The sequence below is a fragment of the Chelonoidis abingdonii genome, chromosome 22 (genome assembly GCF_003597395.2).
Source record: "Chelonoidis abingdonii isolate Lonesome George chromosome 22, CheloAbing_2.0, whole genome shotgun sequence".
Lineage (NCBI taxonomy): Eukaryota > Metazoa > Chordata > Testudines > Testudinidae > Chelonoidis > Chelonoidis abingdonii.
This window is the reverse complement of record NC_133790.1, coordinates 30715463-30739354: the sequence shown is the minus strand read 5'-3', so window position 1 is coordinate 30739354 and position 23892 is coordinate 30715463. Positions and strand designations below refer to the sequence as shown.

The 23892-nt window shown below is 52.0% G+C and overlaps 2 protein-coding genes across 2 annotated transcripts in view; one reads left to right on the top strand and one right to left on the bottom strand.

Moving 5' to 3' along the window:
* RASAL1 (RAS protein activator like 1) overlaps window positions 1-3357 on the bottom strand; it is a 107162-nt gene extending 103805 nt beyond the window's left edge. The window contains 1 exon segment of the mRNA XM_075060097.1: window positions 2676-3357. Within this exon segment, the coding sequence (XP_074916198.1) occupies window positions 2676-2740 (65 nt within the window). The 5' untranslated portion in view covers window positions 2741-3357.
* Window positions 3358-8384: 5027 nt separating this feature from the next.
* CFAP73 (cilia and flagella associated protein 73) lies at window positions 8385-22438 on the top strand. The gene is made up of 7 exons (XM_032789222.2): window positions 8385-8539; window positions 13865-13970; window positions 15700-15804; window positions 18006-18206; window positions 20018-20239; window positions 21779-21937; window positions 22321-22438. Exons 1-7 carry the CDS (start codon window positions 8481-8483, stop codon window positions 22417-22419), a joined length of 951 nt encoding a protein of 316 aa, XP_032645113.1. The 5' UTR covers window positions 8385-8480; the 3' UTR covers window positions 22420-22438.
* Window positions 22439-23892: the final 1454 nt, after the last annotated feature.

Sequence of the window (23892 nt, the reverse complement as noted above, 5' to 3'; positions counted from 1 at the left end):
CACCATCCTACTCAGGACACTCCCTACACTAACACCAGAACAAATCAACACCCTTTAGAGCCCCGACCAGGTTATTTCTACCTACACCCAAGATCCACAACCGGAAATTCCTGGCCGCCCCATCATTCTCGGGCATTGTCACCTCCTCACTGAACGGGACTTTGGATATGTGGACTTCTCCTACTCAGACCCTTACCTCGCCACCAGCACTCCAGCCCATATCTCATGTCCCCACCACTGATTCCTGAGGATAACTACATGCTTGGTGACCTCTCCCAGAAAACACCATCTAGCCACCCCTGGATGTAGAGGCTCTCTACACAACCATCCCAACACAGACAGCCAGAATACAAACTGTCCCAGAAACCAGCATCCCTGATGATGCACAGCACAACTGGTTCTCGCGCTTTGTGCCTTTATCCTCACACACAACTATTTCAATTGATGGACAATATATATCTCAGATCAGTGCACGCTATGGGCACCTGCATGCCCACATATATGCAACATTTTTATGGCTGACCTGCCAACAAACACCTTCCTCAGCTCTCGTCCACTCACGCGGGTGTCTCTACCTACGCTACATTGATGACCTCTTCATCATCTGGACGCATGGAAGGAGACTATGAAAATTCCACATGATCTTCAACAGCTTCCATCCCCATCAACCTCACCTGCGACAATCTACACGGGAGGCTCCACTTCCTGAAAACCAGGTGCAAATAAGTGATGGTCACATTAAACACCCCCTTTACCAAACCTACTACCGCTTATTGCTACTTTATGCCCTCCAGCTTCCACATTCCCGGCGAACACCACATGATCCCCATTGATCTACAGCCCCAAGCACTTGAGGACAACCACATCTGCTCTAAATCCCTCAGGGGACAGGAGACCAAACCTACAAAATCTCCACCAATCTTCTCCTTCAACAACTACAGATACCCCGCACAAGGAAATAAGAAAACAGATATCAGGAGCAAATGTGTACTCCCCAGAAGCCTCCTACTGCAAGACAAACCCAGAAAAAATAACATGGTACCTTCCTAAGTCTGCGCCTTCACATTTACAGTCGGCCTCAGCTCTCTAGCTAATATAAACATCCTCCAATGCATCATCTACGCGCGATCTCTACAACTCCATCTCACAAACATGGAACAATGACCCCCACTTTCCACGGATCCTTGAAGCACAAAACAACGGTGGCAGCGACCAGATCCCTCTCCGCCCGCCACAGACACCTACCAACGAGCCATATTCTCAGCCAGTCAACTGCCATCACCGCAACTCCATAGTAACTCTAACTCAGAACACGGTATTCACCCACGAAAGCTCATGCTCCAATACGTCTGTTAGTCTATAAGGTGCCACAGGATTCTTTGCTGCTTTTACAGATCCAGACTAACATGGCTACCGCTCTGATACAATAGTGCATGTGGCATAGTATATCTCTCTGCTTCCATCCAGCCAAGGAGCACAAACACTCTACGCTTTGGACAGTCATTAATTCATACTTGCAGCCTCCCTGTGATGTAGGGCAATCTCATTACCTCTCTTTTACATATGGGGAAACTGAGGCACAGAGCGGCGCAGTGACATGAGCAGAATCACCCAGCAGCGGTGCTGGGAACAGAACCCAAATCCCAGCCTCCCCAGACATCACTGCCTCTAGTCAGCATCATCTGCACACCAAAGAAGCAGCGTGGGAGCCAAGCATTGGGCAGATGCCTGGGGAAGCAGCCCACCTCCTGCTCTGCCTCTGGGCTGGGATCCGAGGGCACCGGGGAGTGCCACTCTGTGACGTAGCACCATGCTGATGCCTGCCAGCTGCAATCCCATTATTTATTGATCGATATCAATCAGAATAGTAACTGGATAAATGATAACAGTAACTCGAGCTCAGGATGGAGACTGCTGGACCAGGTCATATTTTCCCTTCCCCACACCCAGCCCTGCTCCAAAGATACAGTCTAGCTGCAGGAGGTGATGGCCTCACATCAGTGGAAGTGACACGCGCCTAGAGATGGGACCAGCTGCCAGATGCAGATCTGGTTTTAGTACCCGGGGCCTTGCAGGTCAGGGTCACCCCGTTAGTAACTCGGGCCATTTTCAAAATTCAAATAGGGGTTCAAACGTCAATCTTCGGATCTGGGGGTGGTGGTTCTAAGCAAGGAACAGGAACGCGCTAAGGAGCAAGCCCAGAATTCGAATCTGCACATGCACCCGGTCACCTCCAGCCCATTTCCTCCTCTCCTCCCTGGGAGGCAGCCTGGGGGTCCCCCAGGCCAAAGTGCATGAAGAGGGAGTCCTGAGCCAACAGGCTGCACAAGCTAACATCTATTCCTGCTAGCCAGGAGCCCCTCACCGCCCCCCAGCACAGGGCAGCAGCCGGAGAGTGGGTCAGTTTACTCCACGGAAATGGAGTCCAGGCACCAGCCAGAGGCTCTCAGGGAGGGGCGAGAGCCACGTTACACCCCAAGTCAAGTCTGTTTGGGGCCAGATGCCTCCCCCAGCAGCACAGGTGCCGTCAATGGGAGCCGCACCTGAGACGGAGCAGCACTGGCCCGTGGCCCCCGCCTCAGCCCGAACCGCCCAGAGCGCTGGCGAGCGCCGCGACCCAGCTGAGCGCCCTGCAGATGGGACATCACTCAGACGAGCACGGGAACCCAACTCACACATCCTTGGCAGGCAGGCTCCGTCCTTCCACCACCCTGAAATGCAGGGACGTGTTCCGGGCCATCCCCAGCCCAAACTTGGGTCAGTGCTCAGCGGCGGGGCTGATCCTCCCTCGGAACCATCGGCTCGGAGCCGGGGCACTCGCTCGCCTCCTCTGTCTCTCTCGCCGGGGGCGGCTGGTGGGGCTCGGTGCCTTGGGGCGCCCTGCTCCTGCGTCCCTTCTGGCCTCTGATCAGAACAGCAGCTGGTCTAGAAAAAAATCAAGTCTCGCGTAGAAACGTGTCTTGCCAGTGCAACGCCAGGCTGGCAGGTGAAACCGACCAGCCAGCGCCAAAGCCTCCAGTCGCTGTGTCAGTTTCAGTGCAAAGCTCCCACGCGGCTTCTCTGTGCAGCCCCAGCGCTCAAGCAGGCTGCCCCCTCCTCTTCCCCATGCACCAGTAGCGGCAAACAGGGCGAGCTGCTGCGAGAGGATCAGAGAACAGCTCCGGCAGCGACAGAATCGTGTCTGCAGCCACAGGTTGCCCGGGGAGAGCAGGCGGGAGCCAGCAGAATGGAGCTCCCCTGCCTCCTAGTTGCAGCAAGGGGAAATGCTCCCTTCCCTTCCCAGCCAAAGGGGGGAGTAGGGAGCGGGGCAGCTGTCCCCCTCTGCACCCTCCTACGTCAGCTTCAGTGAATTGACATGCACGTCAAGCTGCAACTGCCTGCAAATGAGCCTCTTCCCCGGCAAGTGTCTGAGGCTCACAGGCTGGGTTGGGCTTGGCTCGCTGAACAGAATCAGGGCTGATGTATTCCGAAGGCTGGGGAACAGAGCCAGGTTGGTAGCAAGGCTGCATGCCCCACTCTCAGGCCTGCAGTTTGCATTGAGACTGCGCTTGCCATCACACCAGCATTTTGCCTGGATGCTGGCAGCCAGCAGAAAGTTTGAGACAAGCTGGCACTGTACGAATTACCCTTGAAAGGGATTAACAAAGTCCCAAATGCCACCCCAGCCTGGCAAAGCTGAACACTCACCATTACACTGGGCACTGCCTAACTCCATGCCACTTCATCTGACCTTCTCCCCAGGGATCTCGGGCTGCTTTATAAACACTAAAAAAGCCCCACAGCCCCTCTGTGCAGCATCAGTATCCCGATTTTATAGATGGGGAAACAGAGGCACAGGACGAGGCCATGACTTGCCCAAGGTCACCCACCAGAGCAGTGGGAAAGCTGGGAACAGAACCCAGGGCCCCAGCTCAGACCTTATTCACAAACTATCCTCTCTGAAAGAAAAAAAGGGGCCAGTTTCTGCCCAAGGTTACACTGGAGTCATCCCAGCAAAGCTCTTGCTGCGTTAACCAGGAGTTGCTGAGAACGGAATTTGGCCCAGGAGGGAGGAAGCCCAGGTACATTTACTGAAGAATGCTGTTACTCAGTCAGCAATCGTGTGGGCACCAAAAGCTTTAGTGGGGAGATAAGCTTGTCAGTGATGGATACAGATGGAATGTGCAGCTTTAAGGACCCAGCTAGAGATCAACCCGGATTGCTCTCGATCAGCCAAGATTGGGCATGATGATGATGGAGGAAGTCCAGGGATGTGTGTATGAGGGAGTGGGAGGGTTATTACCATACCCTTGGTGTGCACTGTCCCAGTGTTTCTGCTGCAGCTCTCTCACTGCCCTGAGCTCTGCCTCTGCACCTAATACTCACAAATCTACCAGCAGAATAGCTCCTCTGCCCACCTCCACAGCCTGCTCTGCCATCTGCCACATGCTGGAGCTGAGTGATGACAAGTGGACTCTACTGGCCTGATTCAGTGCCAGCTTACCCCACTGTAAGTGGGGAGTAACTTCAGTGGAGCCATGCTGAGGTGCAGCAGGCCAGGGCAGAGAATCAGCCCCGTGTCTCAACATGATTTTTATCTCCTGAATTCTTCCTGCCCCCACATCAGGTCTGCAAAACAGGGAGGGGGACGGACGTTATATAGTGTGTGTGCTGGGAATGGAAGCTGGATAAATAGGCAGCTTCTACAAGTACCCTCTCAACTGCCCAATCCAAAGTCCACTAAAGTCAACAGAAAGGCTCCCACTGGCTCCAGTGGGCCCAAATTAATACAGGGCCAAGGATCACGGTGGCAAATTACACCTGTGGTCAGAAACCCAACACCAGCCCAAGTTCATATCAATCTTGTCTGTCATAGAATCATAGACTATCAGAGTTGGAAGGGACCTCAGGAGGTATCTAGTTCAATCCCCTGCTCAAAACAGGACCAAACCCAACTAAATCATCCCAGCCAAGGCTTTGTCAAGCCTGACCTTAAAAACCTCTAAGGAAGGAGATTCCACCACCTCCCTAGGTAACCCATTCCAGTGCTTCACCACCCAGCCAGTGACAAAGTTTTTCCTAATATTCAACCTAAACCTCCCTGTGCAACCTAAACCTTCCCCATGCAAACCCCTGATTAAGAAACCCCCTGCCAAGTCTTGAGGAGACCTGAATAAATACTAGAAGAGCTGAACAAACTCCTACTCCTCTGTCTCATAGATTTCACTGTCATTGCTGATTGCTACCGGGACAGATTGTCCCTTCCCGTGGGGGCAGGAAACCTTGAGGAGCTGAGCTGGTAGAGTTTCTCCTCAAGGAAGAAGGATAGAGGGGCCTGTGGAGATTGCAAGGGGTGTAGAAGGCTACCCCAAGCTCCTTCTCTGCTGCTGTGACCCAGAACAGACGTCAAGAGACCATGCCTGGAGCCACCAAGCAGCACCATCTGTGTTGGTCATTCTGGGAGCCAGAGAGAACCAGAGGGTCTGTGTGTCTCTAGCAGCCTCAACAAGCATCTTCCCTCCCCTTCATATTTGTAACAACTGAGTCCATCTTGTGTCTTCCTTATCCCAAGGGGCATTTGGGATGCAACTTCCCCATCCCCACACATCACCAGAACCCATGGGGATAGGTCCTGTTGAAAGGCTTGCCAGCTTTTGCTGTCAGGGCCCTATCCCACCCTGACAGCATGGCTCCGCTGATAGTCCCTCCCTACAACCTCAGCTGCAGTCTGATGGCAGGGATCAGGCCCACATATATTTTTGACTCAGTAGTATACCTATGACTATTGAATAAGGATTGGCCCCTTGTACTATGGTGTGTAGAGCTATGATCTGGCAACACCCTGGATTTCTATGTCCTGCACTTTTAAATTGCTAAGAACTCTGTCTTTGAAGACAGCAGTCGTGTTCCTCTGGGAGATGCACACACTGCGCTCTCTCTACCTAGAGAAGTTCTTTAGACTAAAAAGACATGGCTGTTCTTTGTGTGTGCCTGGACTAAACGCACATAACTCATTTGTCTCCCTACTGAATTCCTGGAAGTCAGCCATGGATGTATTTTCATTGTCAGTCAGTAACCCAGCCCAGTGATTTCCCAGCAGCATTTGGCACATTTCAGCTCACTACCATGGTAATACAGCACCTTAGATTGGTATGCCACTATGTGACTACAGCAATCCGGATATGAAGAGATTACAACTATGTACACACGGATATTGTGCATCAGCAATGATGCAGAACAAAATGGAGCAAAGTCTATGAATGGGCAGCAGGTGCCACGTGAGAAACTGACAAATCTTTCTTTCAAAAGCAACTCTTCCAGAGTGCATTTTATGCTCATTGCAATTAATTATGACTAAAGACCCAACATGAAACAGGATGTTTGTTTCTTCCTTCCCTCCTGCTGTATATTCCTTTCCTAAAGTCAGACAGCCAAATTCAGAGATGACTCTAACCTGGAGTCATTTAGGCTCTGATTCTCAAAGGTATTTAGGTGAAAGCAATAGGCGTTAGGCACTTAATTACCTTTGAAAATTTGGACCTTATACCTCCTTCAGCCTCTGTCAGCCCCAAACCCCAGCATACAGCTCACATCTTCAGGATGCTGTAACGGACCCAGCACATTCTACTTGTGCTGACAGTCATTCCTAGTGCAGCTGCAGGGATGCCAGCCAGTTGAACTCTAGTTAATAAAAAAAAGTTAATTGTTTCATTGCACTGGATCTCCCCTTGCCAATTTTTATGGCTTTATAAATCACATTTTCTGTTTTCAGGAAGTTTTGTATTTCGCCACTTTTTAGAAGAAGGACACACAAGTGAGATGAAATCGCCAATAGCAAAACAGCCCAGGTCATTATACACACAGTGGCTACCAGTTCCAGGCACCTTTTTTGGCAGTTAGAAACCTAAATACCTTTGTGGCTCTAGACCTGAGCTCCTACAACTGCAGCAGAAATCAACAGAAGCTCTGGATGCCCAGAATGTCTGAAAAATCAGGCTCAGATTGAATCAGGTTGAGTGCCCCAAAACTGAGGTCTTTTGTACCTGCACCAAGCAAACAAAGTGAAAGAAATGTAATTTTTAAGTGGAAAGTGTCTCTAACTGAGACAACCCAGCCATGAGAAGGCATTGGCTGATCAATGCAGATAAAGATTTGTGCAAGCAAATATGCCATGTAATACAGAACAAGCAATGAGGATTCCTTAACATGTCACAATATATAGGTAGCATGGGTTCTAAATCAAACAAACATTCTCCAGGTGGAGAATCAGTCTTTACAAAGCAATTGGCTAACAGTACTCTGCATTTTTAAGATGGGCTAGGGATGCGGCATAGACCTGCAAGGAGTCAATAACGGGGCTAGCCCTGGTCCATGACTGGGGCTTCTATGTCTATGGTAATATTGTAATAAATATGGTAATAAAAACATGAGAACAGCCATACTGGGTCAGACCAAAGGTCCATCCTGCCCAGTATCCTGTCTGCCGACAGTGACCAGTGCCAGGTGCCCCAGAGGGTGTGAACCTAACACGTAATGATCAAGCGATCTCTCTCCTGCCATCCATCTCCACAAATTAATACTCAATACCAAAGCCAGCAGTGAGCCGTCTTGTTAGTTTATCCCAGTGATTTATGGGAGGAAGGCCAGCCCAGTGGTTAAGGCACTAGGCTGAGAGTCAGGTTCAGTTCCCTGTTCCACTACAGACTCCTTGTGTGATCTGTACAATGGGGGTAACAGCACTGCCCTACCTCACAGGGGTTTACGTGGAAGATTGTGAGTTGCCTGGATAACCCAGTAGTGAGGGCCAGATAAATGGGCTCAGGTCTTAGGATCACATTTCAACGGCAGACAAGAGCCCCATTAACTTCAGTACTGGCACAGGGCTCTGCCCATACAAATCTGACTGCAGGACCTATCTATCTTTAGCACATATGCCTCCCATTTCTGTAGTGTTTGAGCACCTCCCACTCTTTCAGATATTTATCCACAGTTATCTGCCCATATCGGTCCAAGGGGGGCACCTGGTGTTATGGCACGCTGCGGAGGAGGGGGGCATGTCACAGGGGAGCCACTCACAAGGTCCTGCAGCTGCAGCCTAAGTTAAACCAGGTGCGGTAGCGATCATGCAAACCAGACAGAAGAGAGGAGAGGGAGACCCCCGGCCAGGGGAGGGAACAGACTCGTTTACAGGGGGCTACCCTTTCCCTTGCTACCTCCCTCCTGCAAATAAATCCGCATGGTTGGGACGGTTTTGTGGCTCCGTCTTCCCTGCACGAGATGTTCTTTAGACTCTCCTGCAGCGAGGCGTGGAAGGGAAACTTTACAGGGCTCCGGGATTCGGAACGCGTGACCATGGCAACAGAACGTTGTGCTGACCGTCTCCTTAGCAACGGGCGGGAGCTGCTCCCTGCTTTGCCCCTTTGCAGGCGCTGGGACGGCAGCCGGGGGCGCACGGCTCCCCATTCCCTGAGCCGAGGGTCCCTGCGGGGGGCTGGGCCACGATGGCTTTCGAACTGGAAGAATATCTGCGGGCAGCTTTCCGGGACAAGCTGCTGCTGCCGTGAGTAAGAGCCTTTGCCCTCTACTTGCAGGTAGCTGCTTGTGTGAAGGGGTCTCCGCTTGTATAGCCAGGCCCCCTGTAGAGAGATGAAGGCACTGGCAGATCTCTGCTCAAGAAGCATGGTAGGGGTAGGCCGTTCTTGGCTCAGGCCTCGGGGGAGTAGGCTTCCTGCTGATACTAATAGCAGTGGGTGTCTTTATTTGGGTAGCTGGAGGGATGGCTAATTCTTGGGTTTTGTGCCAGCAAGAAAACACTTAACAGATGCTTCCTGGAGTGATTCTCGGTAGCCTGTTCTAGCCCTGCTTGTTGATCAGGGCTGGAATTCTGCCAGCACTACATAGGGTCCCAAGTAGAACTGTGCAGAGAACGCAGATTCTGTTTTGTGGAGGATTTCAGTATTACAGCATTTGGTTTCTTCCAGTTCGGAACAAAAACTCCAACAGTTTTGAAGTTCTCCATGAAAGTGAATGGAGCCCTGACCCAGCGCCCCGAGCCCTGGAGACCTGGCCCTGTGGCAGGGGGCTGGGCTATCTGGCTGCCGTGGAGATGCAGACCCTGCGAAGTCCTGAAATTCCACCTGACACAGTAGTCTGCATGACTGGCTGCTCCAAGGTGGTGAAGCCTGGACTTAGTTGCCAAGAACCCAGGGAGGTTTCTGCTGAAAGCCTGCCTGGGTGCTGTCAGTACTTTGGTGTAATCAGACTGGCTCTGCAAAACATTCCAATTTAGCCAAATCAGCAAATTCCACCCAGCTATTGAATTTTTCCAGCCAACTCTCATGATTTTGTCATGAGTCTCATGATAATTATTGTTTTCCTTAAAGCCCCAGTTCCTGGAGTCAAGTGGATATGTGATTATTTCAGCCCTCATTCTTAAAGAAAAAGTAAATTTCAAGCCCTTGTGACTGTGGAGAAAGCTTCAAAATGTGACCCCAGTGCACCCTAAAGGCTCAAAAAGCAGAAGGCAAATAAAAATATCCCCAAACCTTTTATTTTTACATAATCTCATGATTTGAAAGCCAGTCTCCTGATTTTTGGTGAGCCTGGCTCCTGCTTTTTAAACATTTGGGGTTAGCAATACAGGGGGTGCAAAGTTGAAGATGGAACCAGGGTCAGAGGAAGTGGATATGGGGCACTGGAAGCACTCCACAGAAAAGCAAACACAAAGCTTCATCAGGGTTTTCTAGAAGTGTTGTTTCCTGCTTCTGGGGACGTGGTGAACATTTGATCTTGTACCAAACGAACTGTTGTCTGCACTCAGGAATCAGAAGGCCTGGTTATAGAACAGGTTAGGAGCATGTGATGATCCCATCTGCTGCCTGCGTATGCTTCTCTTGGCTGCACTGTGGTGTATTTTAAGCAATTCCCTAAGCCAGGCTCACGCTTCATGTTTTACATCCATGTATGTCAAAGCAAGGAGGGTGAGTATCACAGCCCTCGTTTTACAGCTTGGTAAACGAAGGCCTAGAGCAGTGGAGGTACTGACTTACCCCAGGTCATGCAGCAGATTAATGGCAGAATCTAGACTGGAACCGCTGTTGCCTAGCTCCTAGTCTGGTGTCCTGTCCGCCCAATCACACTGCCTCACTTGAATGCAACATTGCCAGCCTCACGCATTAAAAATACAGGAGTCAGGCATTGTGATTTTTAAGCCAATTAACGTTGGGCCCTTCCTATTTGCTTTCTGGTGTCTGAGCCTTTATGACACACTTGCTTCACATTTTCAAGCTTTTCTCAGCAGCCATAAAGGCTAGGAAATTAAAAAAAAAAAATCTGGATTCTCAGGCAATCTCATGACTCCAGCAGCTGCAGCTTTAAGAAATATACTAAAGATAGTGAGACTTGCAGCTACATTGCACCTGTTGGGAACACAGCTTAGTAAAGCCCAGGTCACTTTCATGAGACCAATACTGGACTACTGCATCAGTTCTGGTGTCCACGGTTTAAAAAGGATGTTGGAAAATAGGAGGGGTGCAGGAGAGCCACAAAAAAGATTTGTGGCCTGGAGAAAATGCCTTGCAGCGAGAGTTTTCAAGAGCTCAATTACAAAGAAGATTGGGGGTGACTTGATTAGTGTTTAAGGACCTTTGCAGGGAGAAAATTCTGGGTACTAAGGGCTCCTTAGTCTAGTGGAGAAAGGCTGAAGAGGAATCAATGGCTGGAAGCTGAAGTCAGACATATTTTTAGCAATGAGGGGGATTGTCCATTGGAACTAGCTACGAAGGGAAGTGGTGGAATCTCCATCTCAAGATTGGAAGCCTTTTGGGAAGATTTGCTTTAGGCAGACAAGTTATTGGATCAGGGTGGGGGTAACTGGGCAAAATTCTCTGGCCTGTGTTACACAGGAAGTCGGACTAGATGATCTAGTGATCCCTCCTGGCAAGTGAATCTACACTGCCAGTCCAAACTACAGCATGGCAGACAGCTGTGTTGTAACAAGAGCCTCCAAACAGTAAAGGCGAATAGATACAGCTCAACCCCCAAACATTACGTAACCATATTCTTTGGGTAGTACCCAGTTCTGATAAGTTTTGGGTTTTTTCCCCCCTCCAGTTTGGCCACATTTGTCTAGCCAATCAAGTCTCCCTGAGTTGAGTCAGTTCTATAGGGAGTCAGATGAGAGTGCATAGCCACTAGTTTTCTGTGCATGGGAAAAAGGGAGAACAAACAATTAGCTTTGCCTTCTAATCTGCTACTCAATCAGGGCATAATTTGTAAACATCACTTGCTGTGATTCCCATCTCAAGCACTGAGAGCAGGCTTTTAAAACAGAGGGACACCAGGAGTGACTTGTTATGCCTAAACTCTTGCTCACCCCAGCGGGAACCCTGGCTGGGTTCATGCCACTTTATAGCACATGAAGCTGCTCCCTCTGAAATTGGTGGCAGCAGGGTGACAAAACTCTCGTAAGCTCTGCCTGCCTGTGCAGCCTCCCACATTATCTTGTGGGGAGCATTGTACTAGGAGTGTTCCTCTTTTGTGTGCGCACATGTGTTCGTGCATGCTTATGTGACGGCCACTATCTTGGCAAATACATCAGAGATTGAAACAGGGACTTCCGGTGCTAACCGCATGAACTGCTACATCTTCGCTGGGGCAGTAACAGACTCATATCTCCTATGGATTGGACATAGGGAGGGACCTGTAACACACTCTCTGATTAGGTGTAAAGCCATTTTAAATTGCCATTCGGTATCAGAGTTAACACCCAGATTGCAAGGAGTGGGATCAATTTACATCCCTCAGAGCTATTGTTTCAGGCTGCCTGCAGACTCAGACAGATGGCACAATGTTGGTTCACATTCTTTGCCATCATAAATGCTAAAGACCTTTTTTTTTTTTTTTTTTTAAGGCAACACCATCAACTTAGTAATCACTCCTCTGTCTGACCTCTTCTGATATAAACAACACCTAAAAGGACTGTAACTGTGTAAGCAGGGCTTCCCCTGCCAGAGTACCCTTCTGTGGCTGGCCACAGTGCAACAAGCAAGTCCTTCCTTGCTTTCCCCAACAGTGGCCAGCACCAGCTGAGTTGCCCGTCTTCTCCACCACAGACCAGACCAATGGTTACCTTCTCTGCCCAGGAAAAGAACGCTGTCCCTTTCAGAGGCTAATCCAAACCCTGCAGCCTGGCATCATTTAGTAGTTTCAGCCTCCAGCAGATCCCTCGAAGTCAGACCATCCTACCCCTCTGAGCAGAATACGTAAAAATGCAGCAGTTCTCCAGCCCCACTCATATTCCAGGGCTCCCACTTCTGGCAATTGTCTGTGCTGCTTACAACTCTCCTGCAGCCCTCAAGTCCTTGCAAGAGGGCTCCTTGTATCCCTCCACTGCCCAGTCCCTTTGCCTGCAAGTCCTACTCCTTCCCATGGGAATCTCCCTCCAAAATCCAGGCTTGGTCTGCTCTGCCTGAGCTGGTTCTTCCCCTTTACCAAGGTGCCTCCGCAGGAGCCAGCTACTCAATAGGCTTTTCCTGCTCTGACCTGTTAGCACTCAACTACTGCTCCTTCCTGCTCCCCTCGCTGAGCTGCTGCCTGGCCCTTTAGAGAGGCCAGGTGCTCTCACTCAGGGTTGCCAAGTGTCTGGTTTTCGACAGAACAGCTGGTCAAAAAGGGACCGTGGCAGCTCTGGTCAGCACTGCTAAAAGTGCAGGTAGCGGCACAGTGGGGCTAAGGCAGGATCCCTGCCTGGCCTGGCTCCACGCAACTCCAGTGGCTGGCATGTCTGGCTCCTAGGCACAGGGGCAGTCAAGTGGCCTCTGTGTGATACTTTACACTGAGTGCAAGCTCTGCAGCTCACCTTGGCTGGCAACTACAGGCACAGGCAGTGCACAGAGTCCCCTGGCCCCTCTGCCTAAGAGACAGACAGGCTGGCCACTTCTGGGAGCCACCTGAGGTAAGTGCCGCCTGGCCAGAGCCCATACCCCGAACTCCTCCTGGGCCCCAACCCCCTGCTCCAGGTTGAAACCCCCTCCTTCAGCCCAGCCCCCTCACAGCCCTGAGCCCCTTTCCACACTCTGAACCCCTCATTTCTGGCCTCATCCTGGAGCCCCCAGCCGAAGCCCGCACCCCCTCCCACACCCCAACCCTGCACTCAGGCCTTGCACTCAGACAACACTGTACTCAGGCTCTTGCTGGAGGTGAGCTGGACCTATTCCTTCTTAAAAGGCCAGTCAACCTGTGACAAATTGGAAGAGATTTGGGAAAAGAGCTCTCACCTTTTTTTGGTTTCAGTTTGTTGCTTTGGGCCCAGACGAGCTTGCTGTTGCCCTGCACGTTTGTTAAGGAGTCACTTTTTCCTGTCGTTTCTCTAACAGTAACATGAGAGAGAAAAAACTAGTTTAAAACAAATTGGAAACCTGTGATTGTAAAACCACAATCTCTGTTTGGGCACCAGGCAGGCTCTGGATTAGAAACCAATTTCAGCTCATCCTCTGGGATAGATCGGGATGGAACTGGGGGAAAAACTAGTACCCATGGCTCTGTGTTCCCCCAAGGCCAGCCCTGAAATTAGCTAGGTTGCCTGCTGACTGTGCATCCCTTGACATGGAAGTGTTACATTTGGTTTGGTGGCCACTGAGGAGAAGAGCTGGCTTATGGAGCTGCAGTGGCCCAGCCCACGTCAGAGGGTCCAAGTAAACATGTGGCATTTGCAGTAAGAACAAGTGTGGAGCCCTTCTATCTCAGTGGTTCTGTACCCAGTCTGGCGTACCTTTTTTGGCACCCCGGGTGCCACTGATGGCAATGGAGGCTGAAGAGGAGTTAGCAGAGTTCCACCATGGCCAGGTATGGGGCTGGCACTCTCCTATTTGTTCCTCCCCTGCAGGAAAATGCCTGAAAGAGAAGATGACTACCTGACCCCTGCCACCCGCCTGCTGGAGAAGAGGAGGGAGCTAGCAGAGGTGGAACAAGCCCTGTTGGCACAGAAAGAGGTAAACCCAGCTGCACAGGGCTGTGCCTGTTAACTTGAGGTTCATGATTCCTAAATGGCGAGGTCCCTGGATGGGCAAGGAGTGTTGCAGGGGCATCAGAGCCTCAAAGGAGGTTGAGAATGCAAAGCAAGTCCTTACTGTTTTCATGTCACTGGGGTTGCACTATGGGGAGTGGCTGGTCACTTCCTGAGGGCTCAAGGGCAGGTGGAGAGATGCACAATGCAATCCATGGAGAAAACTCCTGCTTTAAAGACTCCAAACATCACTGGACTGGAGCTGGTTGGAAAAAATGCTTCCCCTACCTCCCCACAGAAAATTGCAGTTGTTCAGAGAAAATTCAAATAACCAAAAGATTTTGGCCCAAACCTGAAAAGTTTAACAGCAAAAAATGTTGCTGCAGTTTGTAAAGCACTATGGGTTACTTTGGTGTACCAGTGTCGATTACAATAAATGTGATTTTGCCCAGCGTTGATCGGCCTATTAATCTGATATGCCACAGTGTGGCCAAGTATGTACATAGCGAGGGGGACAGAGAGAGAGAGAACAGTACAAAATACTTTGGGGATGTAATAATAGTTACAGAAATAAAGAGCAGAGAACAATTAAACAGGATATTTAGAGAATTGTGTAATATAGAGAGAGATTTAATGTAATGGCCGAGCAGTGGCAGGGGAGAGGAACTAAGAGATGGGCAAGGGGAAAAAGCTTTCAGATGAGATTTTAAGAGTTGGCAAGTCAGATAATGAGATGGCAGTAGCTGCAGAGGAGAAGGCCCCTGCACCAGCAGTGGCCATCACTGAATCCTTGGTATTAGATCAAATGTGTCAGTAAATGTTTTGGATGGAACGTAGAATGTTGTTTAACGGGGGTTTGTCCTGACTCATAAGGCCCCTTGCTCTGTCCCCAGGCTCCCCACCCCTCAGACTCCCACACATGCTCTGTGCTGCAGGCCAGGTGTTCCTGCATAGACCAAGGTGTGTATTTTGTTCTGTGACTATGCAGCAGCTAGCAGTGGGGTCCTGCTCCGCTAGGCATTACCACGATACAAATAATGGTCACTAACAATGGTTCAGATCCTCAAAAGTATTTAGGGGCCGAATTCCCATGGAAGCCCCCAGTCTAGCAGGCAATGCAGCTGGATATTCAGCTCCACTGTGACTGCTACGGCTGACAATGGCGGTGCACTGGCCTACCCATGCAGCACTGATAACGCTGGCCAATCCTTTGGACATGGAGCCACAGGAGATTAAGATGAAACCGGGACTAGATCCACCAGAATGCCAGGGAGGGCTTTGCACAGCATTTAGTCAGCACTCCGCTCCTTGGTTCTGTATAACTGCTGCCACTTGGGCTGATAGCAAGGCAGGAACCTGGGACCTTAGGTGCTAAAAGCATGATCTCTGCTGCTTGTGCTGAAGGGCTAACTCACTCCGTCGGTACCACTAGTAGGCTTGTATCCTTATATGTGGATGAGCCATTAGAAGGAGACAGTAACGCCCACATTCTGGCAGCATGTTACCCTCACTCTACAGAACACTCAGCATTAGGCAGACCTGCTGCTCCAGCATTGCTGGGGATGCAGCCTTGAAGCCCTCTCTTCCCAGACGCTGAGCCCCCTCACCCAAGCCCAGGTGCTCTGAGGGTCCTTGCTCCCCTGCTGGTGAAGGCTCAGGAAGGATTGCTTGGGCTGGCCCCACCTCCTGACTGGCCCTGTCCTGGCCTCCTGTAGGAGTTCCAGATGAAGATGGAGAGCCTGCAGCAGCGCCAGAAGGAACTGCAACACAAGGAGGGGCAGCTCAAGGAGGCTATCTTCAAATTTGACAAGTTCCTAAAGGTACAAGTCCCACATGAAGATCCCGGGGCTGGGAGGAAAGCCTGCTGGCTGGGGTGGAGATGGACTGTACCTGGAAGGTATTGCTCTTGCCAAACTAAACTGCAGAGCAGGCGTGTGTCAAATCCATTTCCACTGGATCATAGAATCAATCATAGGACTGGAGGGGACCTCGAGAGCTCATCTAGTCCAGTCCCTTCACTAATGGCAGGACTAAGTATTATCTAGACCATCTCTGACAGGTGTTTGTCTAACCTGCTCTTAAAAACCTCCAATGATGAAAATTCCACAGCCTTCCTCGGCAGTTTATTCCAGTGCTTAACTACTCTGTCACTTAAGAAGTTTTTCCTAATGTCCAACCTAAACCGCCTTTCCCCCAATTTAAATCCATTGCTGCTTGTCCTATTCTCAAAGATTGAGAACAATTTTTCTCCTTCCTCTTTGTAACAGCCTTTTATGTACTTGAAAACTGTTATGTCCCCTCTCCATCTTCTCTTCTCCAGACTAAGCAAACCCAATTTTTTCAATCTTCCCTCAGAGATCCTGTTTTCTAGACCTTTAATCATTTTTGTTACTCTCCTCTGGACTTTCTCCAGTTTGTCCACATCTTTTAGGAAATGTGATGCCCAGAACTGAATGCAATACTTCAGTTGAAACCAAACTCAGCGCAGAGTAGAGCGGGTGAATTACTTCTCGTGTCTTGCTTACAACACTCCTGCTAATACATCGCAGAATGATGTTTGCTTTTTTTTTTTCCCCTCCCAACAGTGTTACACTGTTGACTCATATTTAGCTTGTGGGTCTCTACAACCCTCAGATCCCTTTCCCAGTAATCCTTCCTAGGAAGTCAGTTCCCATTTTGTGTGTGTGCAACTGATTGTTTCTTCCTAAGTGGAGTACTTTGCATTTGACCGTATTCATTTTCATCCTATTTTCTTCAGACCATTTCTCCAGTTTGTCCAGATCATTTTGAATTTTAATCCTATCCTCCAAAGCATTTGCAAATCCTCCAACCTTGGTATTGTCCGCAAACTTTATAAGTGTACTCTCTGCCATTATCTAAATCATTCATGAAGATATTGAACAGAACTAGACCCAGAACTGATCCCTGTGGGACTCCACTTGTTATGCCCTTCCAGTGAACCACTGATAACTGCTCCCTGGGAATGATTTTCAACCAGTTATGCACCCACCTTATAGCAGCTCCATCTAGGTTGTATTTCCCTAGTTTGTTTATAAGAAGATCATGCGAGACAGTATCAAAAGCCTCATTTAAAATCAAGATATACCACGTCTACCACTTCCCCCCCATCCACAAATCTTGTTACCCTGACTAAGAAAGCTATTTGTTCTTGATAAATCCATGCTGTTACTTATCACCTTAGTATCTTCTAGATGTTTGCAGATTGATTGCTTAATTATTTGCTCCATTATCTTTTCAGGTACTGAAATTAAACTGCCTGGTCTGTAATTCCCCGAGTTGTCCTTATTCCCCTTTTTATAGATTTGCCCTTTCCAGTTGTCTGGAATCTCTCTCGTCAGCCGTGACTTTTAGCTGAGACATTAGTGATTATCTTCAATCTCCTTAGTCAGCTCCTTGAGTGTTCACCAGGGCCTGATCAATTCCATCCTAGAAGACATCTAACTTGTCTCAGTAATTTTTAACTTGTTCTTTCCCTATTTTAGCCTCTGATCCTACCTTGTTTTCATTGGTGTTCATAATGTCAGATGTTCAATTGCTATGAACCTGTTTGGTGAAAACAAAGTCATTTAACAAGTCTGCCATTTCTCCATTTCCCTCATCATCCAGATTCCTTGGCATATTCAGGCACCACTAATGACCACAGCTACAGAGTCTTGCAGCTACAGGGATCCAGTTTGGGCTCTGCTCTCAGCCACATGCTTTGGTTCCAGACTCTAGGTGCATTTGGATCCAGGGTTCTGGTTCTGCCCATTTTTGATTCCCTAACATACACAAACAGTGCAACTTATCAGTGGGGATTGAATCAGGGATCTAAAGCAGAAGCTCCAACAGCTTGAGCTAAAGAAGCAGCTTCTCCAGCAAGGTGTCAGTAGAAGGTTGTTGCCCTGCTAACACACAACCCTCTGGTGTGGCAGCAGTGCTACACAACAAGCATGCGGAATCAGTGTGGTGGGGAGCTTGCCCGTTGACGTTACCTGGTTCCTTGTGTTGTGGGTGGCAGGACAATGACTCCAAGCGGAGCCGGGCACTGCACAAGGTGAGTGAACAGCGGGAGCAGGTGGTGCAGAAGGTTGTGGAGGCCATGCGGTTGCGCCAGGAGATTGCCCGGCTGCTTGTGGAGAGGGACAGACTGCAGAGGCGCCTGGAAGCCCATGCCATCTTTCGGAGCTACCTCCAGGAGGTGTTGGAGAAGACCGAGCAGGTGAGGGGGGACTCTGCAGGGAGCTGCTGGGGAGAAGGTCAGGAGCAAGGAGCACTACCTGTCTCTAGATACTCCCATGCCAACTTCCCCACTCCCCATTTTCTACCTGATCCCCTCCCAAGCTCTGCACTGCCTCCTTCCCAGTTACTGACCTTCTCTGTGCTGAAAAGCACCCTGATGCCCCCTGCAAGTGCTCAGTCCCTCCCCAACTGCCAGTCCCCAGACAAGTGCTGGCATTTCCCCTCCCTCAATGCCCTTGCCCACTGTTGTTACCGAGCCACCCTGACCTCCAGTGCCAGTAACAAGTGACCTGAGTTGCTTCTAGGCTACACCATCTGACAGTCACAACCTCTCCTCAGCTGCAGTACCCCTCACCCCACTTCCCTGTGTCCCCTCACGGCCGTAGCACCTTGCCACACACTACCTTACACCCTCTCATGGCTGCAGCACCCCATGCCCCCACAACTGCTCTGCATCTCCTCACAGCCACAGCACCCGTCTCCCACAACTGCCCCCTCACATCCACGGCACCATCCCTACCACAACTGCCCTGCACCCCGTCATGGCCACAGAACACTGTCACCCACAACTGCCCCTCATGGCTGCAGTACCCTATGCCCCCTCACGAATCACAGCACATCCTTCACCCATAGCTTCCCCTCATGGCTGCAGTACCCCCCTCAACTAACCCATACCCCCTCAAACCGTGGCACTCGTCACCTACAACTGCCCCACACTCCCTCACAGCTATGGCATCCCCCTGCCCCCCACACAACTGCCCCGTGCCCCCTTATGGCCGTGGCACCCATCCCCCACAATTGCCCTGTGCCTCATCAAGGCCACAGCACTTTCCCCCACAACTGCCCCGCATCCTCTCACAGCTGTGGCACTCGTCACCTACAACTGCTCCCCATGACTGCAACCCCCCCCCAACTGCCCCATGCACCCTCACGGCCGCAGTGCACACACACAACTGCCCCATGCACCCTCACAGTTGCAGCTCCCACACACACACACACACAACTGCCCCACGCACCCTCACAGCTGCAGCAACCCCCCAACTGCCCCATGCACCTCCTCATGGCTGCAGCATCCTTCCCCCCTCAACTGTCCTGTGCCCCCCACGGCCCCGCCACTCCTCAGAGCTGCAGCACCTGTCACCACAACTGCCCTGGTCCTCTCAGCCAGAGCAGCCTCCCCACTCTGCCAAGTGCCCTGATCCCTCCCCAGCTGACGTCCTTGGGGAGGTTTGTAGCCTGAAACTGGTGGTGCTGAAACAAGCTAACCCTGCCCCTTTGTGGGTGAGGAGGTGACCTCCCCTGGGAAAAGGTGCTGGAACACGCCATGCTCTGCCTGCAGTGCCAGCTGCTCTAGGAAAGCCACCAGGCCCCTCAGGCTCGACTCAGCCACTCAGTAACCTCGTCTGTGGGGCAAGGGCCTCAGTGCAAGGAGTAGAGTGAGAGGCGGCTGGTTCTGGCTCAGATCCCAGTGACCCACGGTGACTTGGACACTCCACTCAAACTGCTAGAACAAGGTGCACAGGGCATGCTGGTGCACCAGAGATCCCGGGGCAGGGGTTGGGGTGGGGGGCAGGCAGGGAACGAAGCATCACAGGGTGGGGGAGGTCCCTGACTGGATGTAGAGATGCACTCAGTGTAACAACGGGATAGTCCTGTTCATTCAAATCCAGCATAACCTCTCTCTTACGCCACCTGTGAAAGGGACTCCATTCCCAGGCCGCAGGCCTGCCTCTCTGTCCCGAATGAGCACCCCTAACCCTCTGCCTCCCCCACCGTCCCCTCCCCGGGCAGTTCCAGGAAATCCAGGCGCTGATTGACCGCTTCAGGACACTGACTGCCACCAACGTGTCGCTGGTGCAGCAGGACCTGGGGAGCCGGGACGCCATGGTGGAGAAGCAGGCCCAGCTCCAGCAGTACCTGGAGCAGAGCAACAACGAGATCATGCAGCTCAACAACCAGCTAGCCGTGCTGCAGGCCCAGCAGGAGCAGGCCCGGGCCAAGGTGCACCAGTGGGTAAGTGGGGAGACTGTAGTCCTCTGGCATGCCAGGGGCAGAGGGGTGGGGGACTGTTAAGAGGCTCCACTGGCCCTATGAAACTGGGACATGGGGCAGTTTCTTAGCGGCTCCTTCAGCCTTGTGGGATGTGTGGCCAAGTCACAGGGGCGCTCTCAGCCTCCGTCAGTGGCCCCAGTGACTCTCCCACACCACTTCCATGATGAGCCCTGCTGCCTGACCTACCCTGAGCTGGAGGGGGTATTGGCCGCACCCCTGCTCTGCTGTCCCTCCCCAGCTGGGCCCTTGCTCGCTGCCAGCACGGCGGGGCTGGCAGTCTGCCCAGAATGGCTCCTGTCCTCCCCCTCGCCTTCCCTAAAGACAAAGTGTGTGACTCCTGGGAGGGGGAGGGGGGGCAGTGGGCTGGGCCTGATTCCTGCTGGGATGGCGCCAGCCTCGCCCATGCAGCATGCTGGTACCTCCAGTGAGCAGGCGGCTGGTGATGCAGCCCCTGCGAGCAAGGTGCTAAGGGAGGGATGGGGGTGCAGCAGGTGCAGAGGAAACACTGCAGAGGTAGGATCAGACCAACTTGGCGTGTCTATAACACACTAGTGCTTCTGCTAGGCCCAGGCACGAGCCTGCAGGGGGCATTATCCACCAACCCCCTCCCCGCTTCAGAAGCCTTGGTGGGGGGATGGGGCCCAGTGCACATCAGGCTCTATCATGCCAGCTTCTAGCATGAAGAGCATCTTCTGGACAGGCTCTGTCTGTGGACCCTCCACCCCTCGAGGGTCCTGTGGGTTGAAGTGGCCCTCTGTTGTCCACTGGGCAGGGTGTGGGGGTGGGTCTCCATTACTCACTAGGCACAGCCCTGTGGGCTGCACTAGAATGAGGTCACCCCAGGTATTAGCACTCTTGCCCCTCTGGGAGGATTTGAACTCAGGTCTGCGCGAGTGCAGAGTAGGGATGTGTGCTGGGTGCTGCTGCAGGGTGCCATGCCCACAGGATGGGAAGTGCAAGTGGACAGCTGGGCTCAGCCAGGTAGGAGCCAGGATGCTGGGGTTCTGCTCTAAACTCTGCTGCCAGTGTGCGGCCTGGTCCTGAGTAAGCTGCCCTCCCCCACCCTACACAAAGTGGGGATAATCCATCCCTACTTCCCAGGGCCGGGCCGAGGCCTGGTTCACATACAGGGATGCTGCCAAGGGGGAACAAAGGCAGCGCCCCATGGTCAGAGGGCACAAAGAGGAACTCAAGGCAGCATTGCTGGGGATGGAGCAACTGATCAAAGAATCTGCTGTGGGAGGGAGATGAGCCCAGTCAGCGAGGAAGGGGACAACTATCGCTGGGCTGTGTGGCCATAACCTAGTCCTGGTGCATGGAGACTGCTGGCTGGGCATCACTGCTCTAGCAAGGGTGCTGAGGGCCCTCCAGGACTGGTCTCCTCCAGTGCTATAGGGCAGATGCGCTGCTTGGCTGGGGCAGGCCGTTTGGGGAAGGTGGAGTGGGATGCAATGCATGTGACAAGGCATCCCATAACCCTCTGCTCCAATCTCAATGCAGGAGTCCAAGTGGACTGAGATCCAGAACACAGCCGCCAAGAAGACCCTGCAGCTGGGGCAGATCAAGATGGCTGCCCTCAACCTCTTCCAGCTGGTGACAAAGCAAATGAAGCTGCAGCTGGACGTCCCTGTGGAGGACACGGAAACCCAGCTTGACACGGTCAGAGATGCAGCCGCCTGCTCTTCCTCGTGGCATTTGGCTTTCCCCAGCCCTACGCTCTGAGATGCTCGCTGTGGAGGCTAGAACGCAGCCTACAGCCAATGCTTCTGCACCATCCTGTACAGCGCCTCCCACTGGAAGAGCTTGGGACTGGAGTAGCCAATACTCCTGTCCTGCTCCCTGCAGTGCCCCTCCTGGGACAGGCCAGGCCTAGTAGCCGTGAGCCCCTCTTACCCGAGGCCACTATAGGGAGTGGGCCATACTATTTGCTACAGCCACGCCTGCTGGGATTTCTCCTCCTTTTAAGGCTGTGTTTTCAGGACATCACTGGCTGGATCCAAGTAAAGTTCCTTTCTAAAGCAGCCGTGCTCTGTCTCCATCAGGTTCAGCTCTGCATGCTCGACCTGGCTGACATCCTTGCTGACCTCCGCAAAGGGGAGCCTATGCCTGCCATTCAGCCCTTGCCCGCTGCTGCCAACTAAGCCACTCAGCATCCTCCCAGCTGCAACACCTCCACTGTGAGTTTGCTGCTGAGGGCTGGCTTTGGGCAGCCCTGATTTCCACCCTCTTCCCCCACCTGCCTGAATGTAGCTTGCACCTTGTGTTGCGAGATCAGGCCTTCTGGCTTACTGCTGCTTTCAAGGGGGCTAAGCCTCATTATATCACTGACTCACCATCCTCCAAATCACCTATGACTCCTGCCCCATAGGAGTGTACCCTGCATTGGCTCAAAGCACCAGCCCAGCAGCCTGATCTAGGCAGGAATGAAGGCAGCATTTCCCCACCTACACCTCTCAATTTATGCAAAGATAACAGACACACTTGCCAATCTGTGCAGAGACCAACAAAGTCAGTGTTAGATGGGCCAATGGGTGGAGGGCAGGCACTGGGAGAAAGTACTACTCACAGCTGCTCTTTCCAGCCAGACACTGCTGGCAGGGAGAGGCTGGGGGGTATCATGCCTGAAATTAACAAACCCACCCCACTGACCATAGCGACTGGCGGTGCAGGAACCATGGCTCCTGAATGTTCTTGCGTTTGAGGGAACTTGCTGGGGTCAATCCTGCTCAACCACGGCTGGGTGCTGCCAGCTCCTCCCATTTTCCAGTGGCCTGGAAGGGCCCTGGGTCATGGAGTCCAGGCCCTGCTAGTGCAGCAGCCCTCTCACATCAGCCCATTCACAAACTTCCAGAGCTCCAGCTGTTCAGCTGAGCTTCTGCTCCTGGGGAGGGGTGGGGATGGGAGGCTGGTCCAGAACCTCCCTCCTCTGATGGTTAGAAACCATTTTCTCTTTCCAGTGTCAGTTCACCCCAGACCCTGCACCAAGTCTGGCTGCACCCCGTGCCCTGCACCAGTCAGGGGAGCTGTGCTGCAGGTTGTGACTGATCCCACTGGCCAGCAATCCCAGGCTGAATACCACCCTGGTGTAGTGAAACAGTGGGAGGTACTGTGGACAAAGCCTGCATTCAAAAAACTCAACCGTGATTGTTAGCCCATCTGATGGCCACCATCCCAGTGACTGAACTGGAACCCTCTGGAGCTGACCACAGCTGGGGCTCCACCTTGAGCTGATGGGCCAAAGGGCCCAAGCTGGAGCTGTAGGATGTGTATTGGCTTTGGCCCAGGCACACAGAGCTATGATAGATCCTGACCCCTGGGTCAGACCCTGCTCTACACCTCATATGGTTCCTGCCTGTGGAACAATAACTGTCTTCGTGTACCTGGTACTAAAGTCTGGGTCTTTGATCCTAGCCCTCTGCACAGTGGCAAAAAACAACCAACCAGCCATGCTGGAACATGGTCCTATCCCAGCCGTGCTTATGCCTCGTTGCTTGTGTGGTAGAAAGGGCCTAAGCTAGGTGGGCTCACATGGCAACTGGAAGGCAGAGCTGGCTGCAGCTTCCCCTGCACTACAGCATCCATTTCTCTTCTCTGTTCCAGCTCTGTGGCAGCTG